General features: G+C 27.6%; 1 protein-coding gene across 4 annotated transcripts; it reads left to right on the top strand.

Annotated features, from left to right (window-relative positions):
* Window positions 1-111: 111 nt before the first annotated feature.
* Window positions 112-14,567, top strand: LOC126837055 (serine/threonine-protein kinase SIK3-like). 4 transcript variants are annotated; one of them, XM_050570783.1, is made up of 21 exons: window positions 112-1,128; window positions 5,968-6,084; window positions 6,178-6,241; window positions 6,782-6,943; window positions 7,312-7,436; window positions 7,526-7,649; window positions 7,762-7,853; window positions 7,925-8,038; window positions 9,207-9,327; window positions 9,395-9,510; window positions 9,652-9,768; window positions 9,858-10,023; window positions 10,095-10,201; window positions 10,266-10,366; window positions 10,746-10,882; window positions 12,273-12,425; window positions 12,544-12,692; window positions 12,766-12,895; window positions 12,981-13,061; window positions 13,173-13,295; window positions 13,369-14,565. In XM_050570783.1, the coding sequence occupies exons 1-21, from the start codon at window positions 973-975 to the stop codon at window positions 13,965-13,967; spliced, it is 3,054 nt and encodes a 1,017-aa protein (XP_050426740.1). In that variant the 5' UTR covers window positions 112-972; the 3' UTR covers window positions 13,968-14,565. The 4 variants fall into 4 exon arrangements, with proteins under 4 accessions (XP_050426740.1, XP_050426738.1, XP_050426737.1 ...); XM_050570781.1 differs by having other exon boundaries at window positions 10,269-10,366; window positions 12,763-12,895; window positions 13,369-14,563; XM_050570780.1 differs by having other exon boundaries at window positions 12,763-12,895; window positions 13,369-14,563.
* The last annotated feature ends 4,070 nt before the right edge of the window (window positions 14,568-18,637 follow it).

The raw sequence follows: 18,637 nt of genomic DNA, 5'->3' as shown, positions 1-18,637 counted from the left end.
CGGTAACCGTGCTGCTGATAACGGAACGACGGCCGCGCGCACGCTCACCCGGTCGCGTCGACCACAGAGCCGAACGGATTGTTGGCCGAAAGCCGAAAGCCAATCGGCAAGTTGACGCCTGGCCGACAGTCTTACAAGCGTTGCGCACGGAACTACAGGTCGTTTACGCGAGACGACCGCGGACGGCAATCGCGGTCAAACACTAATTTACCCGTGTAATTAATGTTTAACAACGAAAACGACATTTCGACGCCCGTCGATTATTAACTTATTCTTTAACCACTGAACAAATACAACATTTTCGAGTAAAGAAAAAAAAATAATAAATTTTTACCAACGCTGTTCGAATTATACCGGAAAACCGTCTCGCACATGGCCATACTGACTTGAGTGTGATGATGATAAAACTGAGGTTTCTGCAACTATTATATTAACTCGTTGCCCAACGCCGAAAGTGCAACACCAACAGCAATAACAACATATAAGTGCGAAAGTTTTTGTTTTTGTTATCCACACCGAGATCACAAACACACACACACACTGACACCTAACTACCGTTTCGTCGATACACTTCGAGATCTGATGTTTAACAATAAAGATAATGCAAAATAATAATAATAAATAAACGTACTACTGTACAACAACATAAATCATCCGATACGTCGTTATTATCATCACACGGTCGATGTCACCTTTGGCGATAATTGGCGGGAGCTAATTTTTTTCCCTCGTTTGTGTATGTTAATTTTTTTTTTTACATTTTGAATTTTAATCCGTTCGAAATATTATATTCTTGAACTTGACGTCTCGTTTAAAGTATGGCAACGGTCATGTCGGAGACTAACGGTTGGTCATTGGGACCATTGGGCGATAGCGTTGCTCCCACAAAACCGTAACCATAGTCCGTAGAAAGTCAACTGTGGACGTTTTATGGAATTTAAGTTTGTTGTTCGATTATGATATGTGAACACCATGGCTCATGCAGCACTACATCCGTCAGACGGAGCAAGTAATCACACTTTGGTCAACCGTTTGGTGCGTGTTGGTTACTATGAGCTAGAAAAGACCATCGGTAAAGGAAATTTTGCCGTTGTCAAGTTGGCCAAACATGTCGTCACTAATTCTAAGGTAAAAGCCATTTTTATACTACTGCTGCGCAATCCTTGTTAGAACCAATCCGTACATTTTACAGTGTCTGACAAACAAAATTTTTATCAATAGATTTGATAGGTTTTTATGCTTTTTTCAACATAATTATGTGTGATAATTCTGTAAGAGATGATTCTTAAAATAAGCTTAGATTTATTTGCAATATTCCATAAAAAAATTACTACCAATAGCACGTTATTCGAATTGAACCTCCAATTGTTTAATCAAATGTCTTAACATATTTATGCTGTGCAGTGTTTAACTCTTCGTAATTGAGTTGTCATTATTAATTTTAAATTACCAAAAACAGATATTTCACTGAGTGTTATATATTTTATTGTATCAAATTAATCTTCTATAATATCAAGAAGATAAAAAGAACACCTGTTGTTATTTTAAGCAATCTTATCAGTTATAACTTACGTTAAATATTTACTTTTGAAGAAAAAAAATTGAGATTAAGCATAAAAATCTCTAACATTCGAGAACAAAACATTTGTACATTTTTTAGTTGTAAAATTATATCTTTTTTCAAAGATTAGCTGCTGAATTTAATAAAATATTGCCGCTAGGTATAATATGTGCTTGAAAACATTGTAAAATACATTGTAACATTGGAGCAGAGTTACTAATAAGTATTATCTTATGTCACAACACTTAAATACAACTTAGGATATTGACCTTTTAATGCTAAAAATAATCTAGTAAATAAACTAAAATTATAAATACTTAAGATAACATAATTCATTACTTATAATAGGAAAGTAAATACTATTTTTACAGAATATAATAATTTAATTTTGTACATAAAAATATAATAATAATATGATTACTTAAAATAAACTTAATATTTTATTCTAAACAAAATTGATAATAATTTTTAAAAAAAATACTCTCTTGAATTTTTTTTTATTATTGAGTTAAGCTTTAACAACAAGGTGACTATTTCATATTATGTTATATTTGTGTGTACATTTTGATACACTTAAAAACCATATTTTTATTTTGCATTGTATTTGTTGTCTATTTCATTCAATATGCCTGTTATGCCATGTTATGTACTGACCAGTACACATTCTCTTTAATTGTTAAGCTTATTTTTTCGTCAATCAAGTATTTAAATTAAAAAATTATTAATTAATTAATTTCTTTCCTTTAAAATATTACAACGTTGTGTATATTGGTTAACTAACATTTTAATAATCTAAAAAATATGTTAATTTTTTACATTAAAAAATTATAATGTAACACTGTAAAATATGTGCATTTAAATATACCAACTGATTTAATTAAAACGAAATAAGAATGACTATCATTACCTTATTCTGGTTTTAACCAAGTTACATAATAATTATTGTATTATATTGTATACAAAAAATACAAAAAAATTGTCACCAATTGCAACATTTCTAATTTTTTTCAAATTTAAATGATAAAATGTTTACCTACTAAATATTGTATTACTTAAAACTTTACATCTATCATCATAGATATATTTTTTAATATTTATGAAAGTGAAAAAAAATTGCGATTTCCCTAATTTACTATGTTAAACTTATTTTAAATTTTTAAAATAAATTTGTGTACATCAATTATTTTATAAAAACAAAGTAGATTGTAAAATGTTTGACCTATGGCCTTCATTTTTTCTCTATGATAAAAATACAAGTAGCAACATTATAATTTATATCTTTTAACTGTACCTGTACTTGTAATACAAAATTATTTCCCAATTATGAGACAGCCAATATTTCTAATAATTTATTACACTGTTATTTTAGTCGAATTTTTGATGTAGTGACCACAGATTTTTATTAATGTTTGTTGACACAGCCTCCTTCGAAGTATGGCGATGGTGACAAAACATACTATTTTGTGTGACAGTGCTCTTTCGTTGTACGGTCCTAGTATCGTAACAGTAACGTTAAGTACATTAAATTGATTCTTTTTTTAATTCTTTTATTAGTCGTTCATCAGAATAATGCATATATTTTTAATGTGTAAAGTTTTAAAGTATTCATAATAACATATTCACCTAATAAGTTGACCTTGTAATGAAAATAACACTACAAATTAAATTTTTTTTTAATGGATAGTGGTTATTTAAAATAATAGAATAGTCAGGTCATAAAAGATAATCCTGTATTGATCATAATAAATGAAGTGCTAAATTTTAAAAACTTTATCTGGTCACCAAATTATAGTACTATTATCTAGTTTTTTATGTGAAATTAATGTCTACTCTGCATTATCAAAAATGTTCTACTAAAAATAACAATAGGTTAATATCCAGGTTTGATTAATTAGGTTTTGCGTTAAAAACATTTATTTGACCTTAAATAGCGCAATCATTTGCCCTTTGATTTTTAATAACTACGAGTTTTTATCAGGAATAAAAACAATTTTAAATAATAATAACTAATAACAAAACTCTTACAGACCCTTTTTACAAATAATTTACAATTTTGTTAGAATTTATGGAGTGTAGTGTTTACTACTAAATTTATGAAGTATACATACTAGATAATAAATAATAGATTTATAAAATTATCTCTATTGCTAATCTATCAAAAAAAAAAAAAAATAGTTTCTAATCCAAAATTAAGATTGTCTATTTAAAAACATTTTCGTTTTAATAAAATTGGAAGTTGAGTTATGACCAATGTAAACTTAATACTTTATAAATTATAATTAATAACTTTTTTAATCCCTGTTTTTGTTTTTACTTATTTACTAAACAGGACGTTTTTCATCCATTTCTTAGAGTATTAGGAGTAAAGTATAGGCTATTTAAAAAAAAAAATTAATTTAAAACAAACCATAGTAAAGTACTTGATACAGTAATGAGAATTCTTTATTAGTTTTTTTTTTTTTAGACTCACAGTCGTTTCTATTAACGAAATTACAATTTTATGCTATTATAATAGATTTCCATGAATCAAAACCAAAATATCTTGTAATTGTTGTAAAACCATAACATTTTCACAGTAGCTAAAGAATACTGTTTTTTTAATTTTTTGGTTACTCAATCCACTAATTTTTAATATTTTTTTGAAAAACACTAAAAAACCTAAACTTGAATAATTCATAAAAAAAAAATTCAATCTGACATAAAAAATTGCTTTTGCACAGATAATGTTCTCCTTTATTTTATTTTTTTATGAAAATTAGGTGATTGTAGGATTATCACAGCCTTTATATTATTAGTTAGTGAAAACCCTATTTTACACTACAACTTATGGACATGTAGCGTCCTCTTAAGTGATTACATTACATAACATAAAATGTAAAATCATAAAGATTTACAGAAAACTAAGTTTTGACACCTTTCATAATTTGTTTGTTACATAATTTTTTTTTATAACTTTAGGTACTTATAATATATCTACTCTCAAATATTATGACTATTATTTTTAATTTTAAATTAAATTTCATATACAAAAGGTATATATTTATTAATAACTTAGGCCGTTAAGCAATTTGTTATGTATAACAATATTTATTTAACATTTTTCTATGTCGTGTGAGATAATAAAACAATGTCATATTATTGTATTTAAATGCATGTGCAAACTATTTTAATCAAGTATTTGACCATAATAAACTAAGATCGATTAACTTTATTATTTGTTTAGTATGTTTTCTTAATGTCGACACTTTTTTAATTATCTACTAAATAATCATATTTAGTGAAACATGTGCTGCATTTTTAAATATTACAATATAATCAGAGGCAAAACAAAAATATTACATTTTTTATTATTATTTAAAATTATCCTTTGCATTTTGCCTTTCATTTTCATTTGTAATTTCTTGCATACATTTTAAAAGAAATATTGCTTTTTATAATATGATAACATGGTATAGTGTAAAACATTCTCACCAACTCATATCAACAATTAATATATCAATAACCTTATGATTAAGTTGTGTTTTCAATCAAATATTTGATAATATTTTAACAATGTAAAAAATACTTTTGGTTTATCTGTAATTAATTTATTAAAAATGTATAGTTATTTATACTTTAATTAATTCAAATAAATCTTCTTTTTAGTTAGTAAGCTATTCTTTTACATGCTGAGGTAGACCCTTTGCCTGGGTATTATTTAAATATTTCGGTACCAATTTAATTTTGTCCTGTTCGCCAAGTCATGGATTTTTTGTTGTGTATAGAAGCTGCTTATATAAATATGGCTGGCCTAGAGAAAGCTCTAGAATATTCCATGAAATCCTACACCACCTACACCCATCCCAACCAAATTCTCTTATTATCAATAGGGCACGTTAGACAACATGAATACACGACCACAGTAGATGATAGTGGGCGGTTGTGGAAAAATCTACAAGCTTTTTTTAGTAATATATATTGATTAAATTAGAATTTGGATACTTGGGAAAAATTGAGCTTTATAAATTGTGCTCATACGTCTTGCATAAAATGTAGCCAAGTTTTTATTTTTATTTTTGAAAGTTTGTCATATTCCATCTACCCCGAGTGTTAGTATGTAGTTACACCAAAAAGAAAAAAACCAAATGAAAATTACTCTATTTTTTAGTGATATAATGTAGATGACTAATACCTAAAGTTTAAGGTACTTTTGATTGACATTTTTTGTCTAAAAATGTTTGTTGGCATCATACAAAAAAATAATTAAATTAACACGAAAACCCAAAGATTTTTTGTTTGCTACTTTGTAGAGCTTTTTATGTTTAGCAAACTATTATTTTTAAAACTATATAAATAAAACTAATGGTTTGATATATTATATTATAATATAATTTATATTTAATAGTTTGGAACTGTTTTTGTTTAAGGTCGCTATTAAAATCATTGACAAATCCCAGTTAAATGAAGATAATTTGAAAAAAATATTTAGAGAAATCCAAATCATGTCTCAACTCAGTCATCCTCATATAGTTAGATTATACCAGGTATTTAAAAAAATATTTTTAAATATGTATTGACTTCAATGTAAAGCTGAGTTTTTTTTATATATTACTATGATAAACCAAATTCATTTACAGGTGATGGAAACCGAGAAAATGATTTACTTAGTAACAGAATATGCAGCTGGAGGAGAAATTTTTGGTAATTGAAATAATTATTTTTTATACTCAGTTAACTGCTTGTTTTTACATAATAAAACAAAAATACCTATATGTTTTTATAACAATTTTTAAACTATTTTAAATTTACAAATAATATAAACAAATTATTTAAAAAGAAATTATATGGATTTATAACGTTTTTATTTTTGTGAATTTCATGATAATTTAAGTGATAATAAAAAAGAATTTGTTTGTAAAAATATTATTTTGGTATTGATGATGTTTGTTATTTTAAAAATCTGACCCTATTATTAATGCTTTTACATTTCTGCTTATTATTCGCCCTTATAATTATAGATATTAAACAAGTTTTTGTTAATTAGATACAGGTTAATAAATAGTAATAGCATACACCATGAACAACTACATCGTTTCTCTATTAATATTAAGAATTAGTTTTATTTCTTTTTTAGAACTTAATTTTTAAATGTTTAGTTAGACCTTAGTTGTTCATAAGTTAATCAAATACATTAATATAAAACCATTATTATAATTATATTAATGCATTAATATATTTCAGACTATTTGGTAAAAAATGGGAGAATGAATGAACCAGCTGCTTGTCATATATTTAAACAAATTGTGGAAGCTGTTGCTTATTGTCATAATAAAAATATAGTTCATAGAGATTTAAAAGCTGAAAACCTACTTTTAGACATTGATAATAATATTAAACTTGCAGGTAATGTATATATTATTTTTAGTTAACCTAATTAAAAATTTGGGGTGTATATAGGTTATATTGATAGTACAATTTTTAAAAAATTAAAATAGATCAAAATAGTAAAAAAGAGAAGCTGGCGGGGAAAAAGTGGGCATTTTGTACCAAAAAAATAGATAAAATGTAAAGGAGAAAATCGACAAGAATTTTTTTTAAATATATCGCATAAGATAGTGCTAATTTTGTTTATTGTTTTATAGTTTCTTTGGCCAGATGTTTATACTTAACATTTTATATAGAACAAATCTAAAATGTAGAAGATATTGTAAAGTGTATAAAGAATAATAATTTTATGTTCTTATCAATTCATATCATTTTTTTTTATATAGATTTTGGATTTAGTAACCATTTTTTCGAAGGTAAGTTACTTTCTACCTGGTGTGGTTCACCTCCTTATGCAGCACCTGAGTTATTTCAAGGTCAAGAATATGATGGGCCAAAAGCAGACATCTGGGTATTTGTTATTATTTACTTTTATAAATGATTGTTCTTTATTATTTACAAAGTATAGATTTAAGTTAATACATTTTAAATTTTTTACAGAGCTTAGGTGTTGTGCTATATGTACTGGTTTGTGGTTCTCTCCCATTTGATGGAAATACTCTAAAAGTACTTCGAGCAAATGTTCTTTCTGGAATGTTTCGTGTGCCATATTTTATGTCAGCAAGTAAATAAAACTTTTCTTTTTAAGTTTACTAAACCAACTAATTTATATAAAAAAAATTCAGCTTTTTTAATATTATTAAAAGACAATTTACTTAAATTTCTACCTTTTCTAGCGTGTGAACATTTAATTCGTCATATGTTAGTTATTGAACCTGAAAAGAGGTTAAGTCTGAACCAAATTGTGTCTCATAAGTGGATGAAACAGGTGATTATCAACATTATTATTTCTACACATTTTCATTGTCCTATTGAATTTATTTTATGCTATAAATTTAGCTTACCGAACCGACAACTGAACGATTACAAGTAGATGTAAGTCCAATGATGAATACTGCCATTATTGAATTGATGCTACAGTTACCCGGCTTAGATAAAGATATGATAGTCAATGTGAGTACCCAAAATTTCATTTTTTTTTTTCATATTTCAATCTTTTTTTATTTTTTATAATATATAAATTATTTTAAAAGATATCAACTACATTTGCATTCGATTATGATGCATTTTATACTTACTTTATATTTTGGCATGTCAGGTATACCCATAATATTGTTATATTGTCGCTGATACTGAAACAGCAAGTATCTCAATTCTAAGTATTTTCAGGAGAAGCAAAATAAGTTATTTAAATAAATAGGTTTTGATATAAGCTGTGTTATCATTTTTATGATTTACAGTGCAACTATAATAGTCTGATAAAAAAACATCATTAACAAAATATTTTCGGCGGCACGTGATTTATCAATATTGGTAACAATCTCATTTGGCCAAATTTTGAGATACGCGCTGTTGCAGTATAAGCAACGATATGTTTTAAATTATAATCATTCTGTTACTAAAATTATAAATTCCAATCTCACGCTTATAATTTAACCCTTTGGTTCCTGGCATCCTTGTACGAATATTTAACTTTAAAAAATCGAATAAAATATTAACAACGTACTATCATTATCAAAATTTTTTTTAAACACAAGTTCTTGTATAGACTGATGATAAAAAAATCAACACAGCTATGTTAATAATCAATATCAATCCGATAATATGGTTTGTTTAGCATCAGAGGTTTTCCTTATTTTCACTAATTTACAAAGTCTGTTTTCGACATTTTTTTAATTTAGTTATATATTTTTTTATAACCAGTAAAATAATTTTTTTTGTAATTTATGTAACTTTAGGTAAAATATGAGTAATTATTTCTATGATATATTTATATTGACTTTGTTACTGCCTGACATACTTGTAGAAGGATTTTAAATATTGTAGTGTGTAACTAAGCCAAAATTCTAAATTTACTTCTGAAACTTCGTAAATTTATTTTTTAGTCCTATACAGATACGTAAAAAAATGTTTGAATTTTTTTTCGAAAAGGGTTAAAAAAATCCTTTTAAACTTATATTCTCTTTAGGAAAATAAAACTCAAATGTCCTAATTGTTAGTTCATTCACATTTAACTCTTGTATTTTATTTGCTGAGTATATTTAGACTTAACTACAATATCATAACAAAAAAGTGTATAGACGTTTGCATAAATTGTAACCATAATATTCATTATTTTCAGTCTGTGCAGCAAAAAAAATTTGACCATGTTAGTGCAATTTATCATTTACTTGTTGATAAACTGGGTTCAACATTCACAAATCAATGTAGTAGTAATAATCAATTATTTGCTAATGTAACAGGTAAATATTACTTTTTGTGTAAACAAGTTTGATGTACATACATTTTTAAATATACCTATTATAACAGAAGAAAGTGATGCTTCTGTTAATATAAACTCAAATGTAATCGAAAACTTACCATTATATTCGATGTCGCTCTATGCACAAGATGGATCAATTAATGACAGCGAACAATTAGAAAAGGTGTGTCATTATAATACATAATATATATATTATTATTACTAACTAAATAATTAATAAATATATTTACTCGTTTCATAAGTATCCATGCTATTCTCTAACAAATTTGATCCTTAATTATAAAATAATTTGACTTTATATTAGTATGGAGACGTAGACATCAGCGATACGACTAGTTCAAGTATAACTCAGGATAATTCTAACCACCCGATGACTACTCGTCGCCACACTGTTGGTCCAGGAAATGGTTTAATAACACAGGTGAAATTTACTTAAAATTGAATAGTAAATTATAAATTCATCAAAAATGTATGGTTATTAAAAGTTGCAATCATCTGTTCATTTTATAGATAATGGAATCAAATTACATAACAAACCTTCAGACTGGATGCAATGTTAATGTGTTACCAAACACCAATTTACCAATGAATATTCCATTAGTTGAATTCCAGTCTCCTAAAAACTTTACAATTAAAGATCAACATTTATTAAAACCTCCACCAGTTATGGGAGCAAGTAAGCATATTACTTAATACAATTTTTTTTATAAATCAAGCATGTAAATTATACTCTTAAATTTTTCTTAGACAACAACTTTGGCAGACGAGCATCTGATGGCGGTGCAAATTTACAAATGGCTCAAAATATTAATTGTACTTTCAGTGAACCGAATAGTAAAGAAGATTTGAAAAAAGCAAGTATTCTTTATTTGTTATTAAAAAACAAGAAAAAAGATTCTAATAAATTAAAATTATCAGCAGGGAAAAATTGATGCAAATGATATTAGAAACGCAATGATGGATCAGTCAAGTAAAAGAAATTTAATGTCCGACGAAAATTCTGCATCTGTAGCATCCAGGTATGTACCAATAAAAAAATTTAATAGATATTGGTTAATTATCATATGAGCAGAAATTGTATATTTATTATTATGTCAGTTACGTAAGTTTGACTATATAAGTATTTGGACGAATGCAATCCTTGCAAAAAATAATCCAAATTTACTTTTAAATACATAATATCAATAATTCTTATGCAATAAAACTTATTTTTATTAACCAAAAAATAAAAATTTTAGTAAGTTAAAATCCTTAAACATTTAAAATTATTCCTCTATTTTTTTATTACTAGGTTGAAAAATTGTCTTAATATTATTTTATTTTTACATGTCTTTCTTAAATGGTTGTATCTAAAAAAACAAAATAACTAATTTTTTTTATTATTCAAATATTTTACAGTCGATTTTCTAAGGTGATGTGCGGCACATCTAGGCACGGGATCGGGGTAATGGATGAGGTTCAAGGTCAACAAAACAATCTGCAAAACACAAGAACAAGGCGAAGTGGTGTGCTTACTGTTATGGATAGGCCACCAGGTAAGTTTTTCTCGGGCCCATACTCTAGTAATAATTTGTTTTAAGAGGATTGAATGCGGTCTGGGTTTTGGACGTTTTAGACCTAAAAGCTGGACAAAATTACGCCTACTTAGGATGGCCTGATATCAATTCTGTAAAGATACACGAGTTTTTTCTTTAGCTATTTAACTAGTTTGTGTAGGAAACGGATTTTGATTTATTTTAGTTAAAAAAGTTTGTTTTCAATATGGAAAAATTTACCAATTTAATTTATTTAATTAAGAAACCGATTTTTTAAAATAAAAATAGGTTTTTTTAATATTATAGTTTAATAGCCAAAGAAAGCAAATTTCTTTACAGAATTGAAATCAGACCACCCGTAGTTATCAACATTTTGTCTAGCTTTTTGGTCTAAAATACCACGAGAATGGTGATTGCTCATTGAAAAAATTGTACAAGTTAAAAATAATACCTTAAAGCTTATACAAATTAATCTGTAAAGAAATTGACATGTCAGAATTTATTAAAGCCCCATTTTTTAAAATATTGCCTATAAAAACTGCTCAACCCCGTCCGCTTTCAATCCTCTTGATATCAAATGGCGAATACTTAGCTTTTATTTACTTTGTTTTTATTACTCTATACAGAATATATTCGTCTTATCGTTGTAAGTACTAGTGTGCCTTTAGTTTAGTGTGTGTGTAGTAATTATAAATAAAATGTATAAACTATTTTTAATGCTTTATTTACTGTCTGTATATTTTATGCATTATCTAACAAAATCAAGAATGAACATACTTTATAAAAAGTATTATTTTTTTAATTTTATCAAAATACAGGTTTCTGCCTGTTATTTATTTTAACAATACTTGATATTCCATTTTGCTGATTTTCGGACAGCAGTACAGTCGTGACTACAACAGCCTGATGATGAACTGTGCAATGAGTTCGAAACGTCGACCTAAAAATACTAACGAGGATATATCCGAAAATCGTCAAAATGGAATTTCAATCCACGAAAGCTTTAACGCATTCATAATACTTGATATTGTTTGATATTCAGTATAAATTACAATTAATATAAATTGATGTAGAAACATTAATCTTAAATATGTAATGTAAAAAAAAATAATCCTGTTTGTTATATAAATAGTTTTTGATAAAGGACATTATTAGTATACAAGTAAGTTGTTGTTTTATGTACATTTTGTAGTACATTAAATTTGCTATTTGTTTGCTATAGTTTTTAAAAATAATATTACATTTACACTTATTCTTAAAAAACAAATACGTAGATAATTATGAATTGTTTGCTTTGTTATATATTTTAGTTTTTAACACATTTTTTTTCTTAAATGTTTCTAATTTCAACGAGTGGTTTGTTTGCATGGCTTTTTCTTTTGTTTCAAAGTCATTAGTCCTGAAGTGGTACGGGAAGTAGAAGCACGTATGAATCGAGAATATATACCGCCACCGTTACCAGTAGTCAGCACTCATAGACATAACCATCGTGTATCTCAGGTTTCAGTTTTACCAACAGTACAAGAGCTACATCGGCACTCAGGTATCGAATAAATTAAAAAATAACTTTCGCAGCTCATATTATTGTTACCAATTTCTTTTTTTAAACAACACACTTCATTTTATAGCGTTAATCATATACTTTTTTGTATATTCCTTAGGACGTGACAGTTTAAAAGACGTTAGTGTTCATTCGTCTTCAGAGAGGTACAGTCCTGTAAGAAGAACTAGCGAGCCTGTTGTTACATTTAGTGAACAAATTCAAGAGCCCAATATACGAAACATACAGCAAGAGCATATTCAATTACAAGTACAAATACAAGATGAAATAATTATTTGTGACCATAATAACTCATGTATTAAATTTCTGTTTCCAACAGCAGAAGTTAAGTGAAAATACATTAGATACCTGGGATCATGCTGAACTACAAATGCTTCATACATATCATTTGCAGAGTTTACAAACGTTATCCGATCGTCCTTCGTATTTAAATCCCAGCACAAACCATCAGGGTGAGTAACTGACTATAAGAATTAATCAATGTAATGTTTATTAAGTGAATTTTAACTACTTTGATATGTATATATATATGTTCAGGTAATTCGCATGTTTTAAGCCAACACTTACAAAACTTAAACATACATCAAGTGCCCAGAGCAACCACTCCACAAACTCAAGGTATAATTAATCTTAATGTTTTTAACATTTTATTTTCATATAATATGTTTCTGCATGTTAAATTACTCAATTATAAACTAAACAATTTACACTTGTAACTCATGCTTACAGGTTCAATTACTCAAGGCACTCCCAATGTACTGACTAGTTATCAAATTCCTGTGCCATTAGATTTGAGAACAAATCAAAAAATTAATCCCCAACCTACCATATTAGTGGAAGATAAAACTACAGGTGTGTGTTTTATTTATTAGCAATTTATTTAAAAAATAGTTTTATACATAATATAAAACTTTTCTATATTAAGGTAACAACAAACAAAAGCGCATCTTAAAATCTGAAATATCTTTAACACTTACCAATGAAGATGGCAGTATGATGGAGGTCGACACATTACATACACCTCCTTTGAGACCCGTTTTAAACACAAGCTCGTGTGGAGAGATTTTAAGGAAACCTTGCACCGATGAGCAATCGCTTTATAACTATAGAACAGAAATAGATTCAATGACTGATGACTCAATGACTGAAGACACAAATATAATGTCAAACATTGATACGCCCATGTATTTGAAAAGTGCTCCATTGTTTTCAGATTATATTTTAAAAAGAACAGCAAGTGACGCTTTTGTTGTCGATTTATCTGACTTTTATTCTAATTTCACATCCGGCAACATACTCAATATTGTTAAATATTTGATATCATCCAATATTAGATCATGGCCTGTGATGGACAGACAAAATGTACTGCAGTTTCCTACAGGTTTGCAAATAGAGTTGGAAGTATGTTCTAGTGACACAGGAGCCAATTCTTATTTAAAAATTCAACGGCTTTCTGGAGACACGACTGAATACTCCAATATATGTCATCGACTAGTTGAAGACTATTTACCATGTAACGAATAATAACTCATTGTTAATCATTATGTTACTTTAAATTTTATCATGGCTGTGCTACTTATGTGAATGCAATTAATTAATATTAGTCATTAGTTTTATTAAGGCGCCTTCAAATTACAAAAAAAAAATTAACTATATTATATAATTATATACAATTAGCACTCGGATATGTATACATATAATATATTTACAAATGTATGTGAATTATAAATTATCTAAACTTTTTTAAGTGTTAACTGTTTAAATACACAACTTTATTTATTTTATTTACCAAACTATTTCCATTTAATTGTTCTGTAGTATAATTACTTATTTTTAATTATAACAGATTATAATTCTTACAGTACACATTTCTTTAATTAAGAGCAATGACTTGTACACGCACACTGCTGTATAATACAATTTTTAATTTTACATGGATTGTATTCAATCAAACGACTATTTAATTTATTTTAGCTGACAATTACAACAATTATATTTGATATACGCGCAACTTTATTGTTACAATAATTTTTTACAACATTGTTGACTTGTTTTACCTTATTATTATTATTATTATATCATTCTTATCCTTATTATTAATTATTAATGTTATTATTACTACTGTATATTACCATCTCAATTATATTTATGTGACCAATAGAAACAATTATTAATAGAATAAATATATATTGTTATATCGAGTTTAAGGAACATTTTTTATTAACTCAACTATAAATTATAAATCAATCAAAATACAAAATTTATTTTCCTAAACCAAACCTAAAATTTTCTTAGTTATCAAATCAGTTAAATTAATTTGTAGTGCTAAGTAATGTCAATTATCCTATATAAATAATAATTTAATTTAGGTTTTAATAAATGCTGCCACAATTGCCAATACTTCATTAATGTACCACAAATACATAATTTATTAGCTTCAATGTTTACAATGATACCCCCAATATTTTATTGGTTTTAACGAATTTTTTTTTTTTTTTTTGAACCTACGATTTCTTCTTAACAGCTGAAACGATTTCCTCATGTAGCAAGTCTATGGATCATAAATCGTACCAAAAAGGTCCTTAAATGTACCATAAATTAAAAAAAAAAGTCATTCTCTTCTCTTCAAAATTGTGAAACACAAAAAATTTACATTTTTTTTCACTTAATAATAGTCAAATTAGTTACAAATCTGTAGCCAAACTTTTTTTTATTAGGGAAACCCCCAAAAAAACGGGAAATTACACTTTGACCATCGCCAATTTTTAGGTTGTTATGTGTACGTAAATCAACAGCCAACAGGCATTTAAAAATATTTTTAATTGTTAATTATGATATATGGGTTATTTATAAGATCAACTTTGAATATATCCACCCTTATACCGTAATACTAAAAACATATTTTTAAGCTCAATATATTTTATAGAATGACTATATAATATGTAAGGCAGAAAGGGAAATTATCTTAAAATTTGATTTTTGAGGCAAGAGGTCCCTTTCCTGTTCTGCCTCACATATATTCAAATTGCAAGGCTTTAATCAATCATTAATGTTCTTCCTATAATTAGTTGTTGTTAATACATATTATAGAGCAGCTAAGATTTTGCCTCTCCAATTGTATTATCTGCATTTCGGTTTTGACTTTACAAGCTTTCAACACTTGGTTTTGTTCTACTAGTGCACTTTCACCTTTATTATCAATACGTCGTCATAGCTGATAAATTCAATAAGTATATATTTCATCATGTCAGAATAGACTTACACTACAGTTGAACAATTATTTCTACAGTGAGTCAAATTGGATAATTTTCTCATGATAACTTTCATTTGAAGTCTAGTGTTTTACTTACTTAGAAAGAGGATAATGATAATTCGACCAAAAATTAACCTTTGATTTCTCAATTATTATTTGACAAAATTAGACTTAATTTTAATTTGGATTTGCAACAGTGTTGTTTTTTTTATAGATTTTTTAATATATTATAATTTAGTTCAGTTTATTTTTATTTTTTTTAAAAAGATTGTGCATTTTTTCAGAATATCAAAATTTCTTTTACATTTTTGTTTTATTATTAAGTCCTACATCTATGTAGACATAAAAAAAAATATCATTTCTGCTATACTAGCCTATAAATACGAGCATTCTTCTACAGGCAAAAACAAAAAAATAAAGTTCCTATTTTAAGTTTTGCGTGTTTTATATGCATACTATATAGTGAGCTGTATATAATATTTTAAAATAATTATTTTTTCTAATAATATTCATTTTTACAAACTAACAAATTTAAACATGTTAAACAATATACATATTTTATTTTTATACCAATCTAATTAAAATATTTATATATGTTACAGACTAAATTTGTATCATTTATTACTAACAATTTATTCAATCTCACGATTTTCCTTTCTCATTTTTTAATTTTTCTATTTCTCGTTCGACGTAATCTTCTAAATTGTCAAGAGGTTTGTAGTGATTATGTACAACCTGCGAACCGACCATCATGGATGTTAAAGCCATGATAGAGCACTTCACATACAGTGAAAATGGTATGTGCTTAGACATTAAGATTCATCCTTTATCCTCTCAGCAGCAATTCTTTTAGCTTCTTTCTGTTTGTATACTTCATAAAAATTCACACCCAATGGATGCCAGTTTATCATTAAGTACTCTATTCCAGCGCCAGAAATGAAAAAAATTGGTAATGCTCTATACAATAGAACAATTAATATTAAATTAGTAATTGAGCAAAATGTTTTTTTTTACAGAAAACTTACTATATATTACCTATAAAATCCAAAACGTTTACCCGGTAAATGATAGATCCAACGCCGCAAAGTAATAAAAAAACTCATTGCGATTGCATTTTTTTATGTCATAAGAAGTCAGAAGATATATTATGGCAGTCGCTGAATGCAGACCTGTTATCACAAATTATATAATGTTGATAAGATGATACCAGGCGGTATATTATAATAGTGTGGCGGCCCACATACAGCACTGTAGCGGATGTATGGCCACGAGGCGCCACAGCTAGCGCAACCTAGCTGTCGGCATCGATACCGCCTCAACACATGGTCAGATCATCAGATCTCGGTAGTTGTGACGAACCGTAGCGAACTTCTCGCATGTGATCAAAGTCACCCAGAGCGCACATATAAATACGCACACGACAACTACCGACCAATGTCTTCGGACACCGGCCGGGCAACCTTTTGCCTGCATCCGCCACAATAGTAAATGTTCATGGATGTTACCACAGAATAACCAGAAGAGACATTCAATGAGAACTCGAAATCGGTGAGAGCATCAGTGAAGCCATGAAAAAATAGATCTATTTTGTCATGAGTGTAGCTAGAAATTTACCATTATTAAAAATTATTCATTACTGACGAAATTAATTTCACACATTTTCCGGATAGAAAATGAAAAAATGAACCGTATCGCTTGAAATAATAGTAATTATCTTCATACTGCCTAATACTACCCTGATTCTGCCCCAGGTGTAGTAAATCTATCGCGCATAAGAAGTAAGAACCCATGTAAATATTGAAAGTGTCTCTTCTGGTTATTCTGTGATGTTGCCAACTGTACGATATTTACTATTTAGACTTTAGTACACGGCCGTGACCGATGACTTAGTATTTACCATAGGGCATAGACCTATAAAGAAATAGGTTATTTACCGCTGAAGTCTAATTTTAATACCATAAATTATATTTTAATTGTTGTTAAAACTTAAAAGGCTTCAATAATTTAATACACTAATAATAATACCCATCACATGGCCAAAATATAATTAAGTACAAATCCAATGTCATACATACTATTTGTAGAGCCCTATTGGTACATAATATTATGTCATATTTATCACTGTTCTCAAAGATCTAAAAACTTCAACTGTGACAAACTGCCAAGTTACACTACAAATGCTTTAGAAGCTGTACAATTCATCATTATAATCTTCTTGTTTCTGAGTTCTCATTATTCCTAGCAACCGCCAAAGAAGATTAAGAAGGCGCTGGTGATGTGACCTGGTGTTCATTAGAACAAAAAATGTAAATAAACTATCGAAACTCGAAATTCGGGGAGGCTCTTCACTGTCAATCCGCCTTTGTAAATATTACATACATTATGAATGTTGTTCTACATTGTAACAGATTGCAATAAATTACCTTTTACATACGTACGTCGTTGTTTAAAATTAATATGCTCTATGCTTGCAGGCTTAACAGTCGACTGTAGCTGTTGTTCTCTACTGCCTATTAAAAATTCTATTACTCTCTAACAGTTTAGAACTTTCCTTTTTGTAAATATTAAGTGTCATATTATGCAAATAATTGTAATGGATAATAACTCCTAACTTCCTATAAAAAATACCTGAGATTTAATTACTGATTTAGCACGGAGGCAACAAACCTGAATTGGGTTGAAATGTGTTAGAATTAAATAAAATAATGTTTACCTCTCATCTAACTATTCATACCTACTTAAGTATTATTATAGTGCGATTCATTAAACACTACTATTTTGCTAAATCTGTATATATACCTACAGCCTTTCTCTATTATATTAACATTGTTCTTTTAGCTATATTATAGTATTTTGAGTTGGAAAAGCCTGCGCAGAGTGAAGTGGCTTGATTAAGTATCATCACAGTTAAATTAGTTTATGCTAATTTATGGTTACATGT

Source organism: Adelges cooleyi, unplaced genomic scaffold (genome assembly GCF_023614345.1).
Source record: "Adelges cooleyi isolate 19-005CV unplaced genomic scaffold, UGA_ACOO_1.1 ACOO_flye_CR_arks_rails_tigmint_CR_PRNA_247, whole genome shotgun sequence".
In the NCBI taxonomy this organism is placed as follows: Eukaryota; Metazoa; Arthropoda; class Insecta; order Hemiptera; family Adelgidae; genus Adelges; species Adelges cooleyi.
Note: the sequence above shows the minus strand (reverse complement) of the source record. Positions and strands in the feature narration are given on the sequence as shown.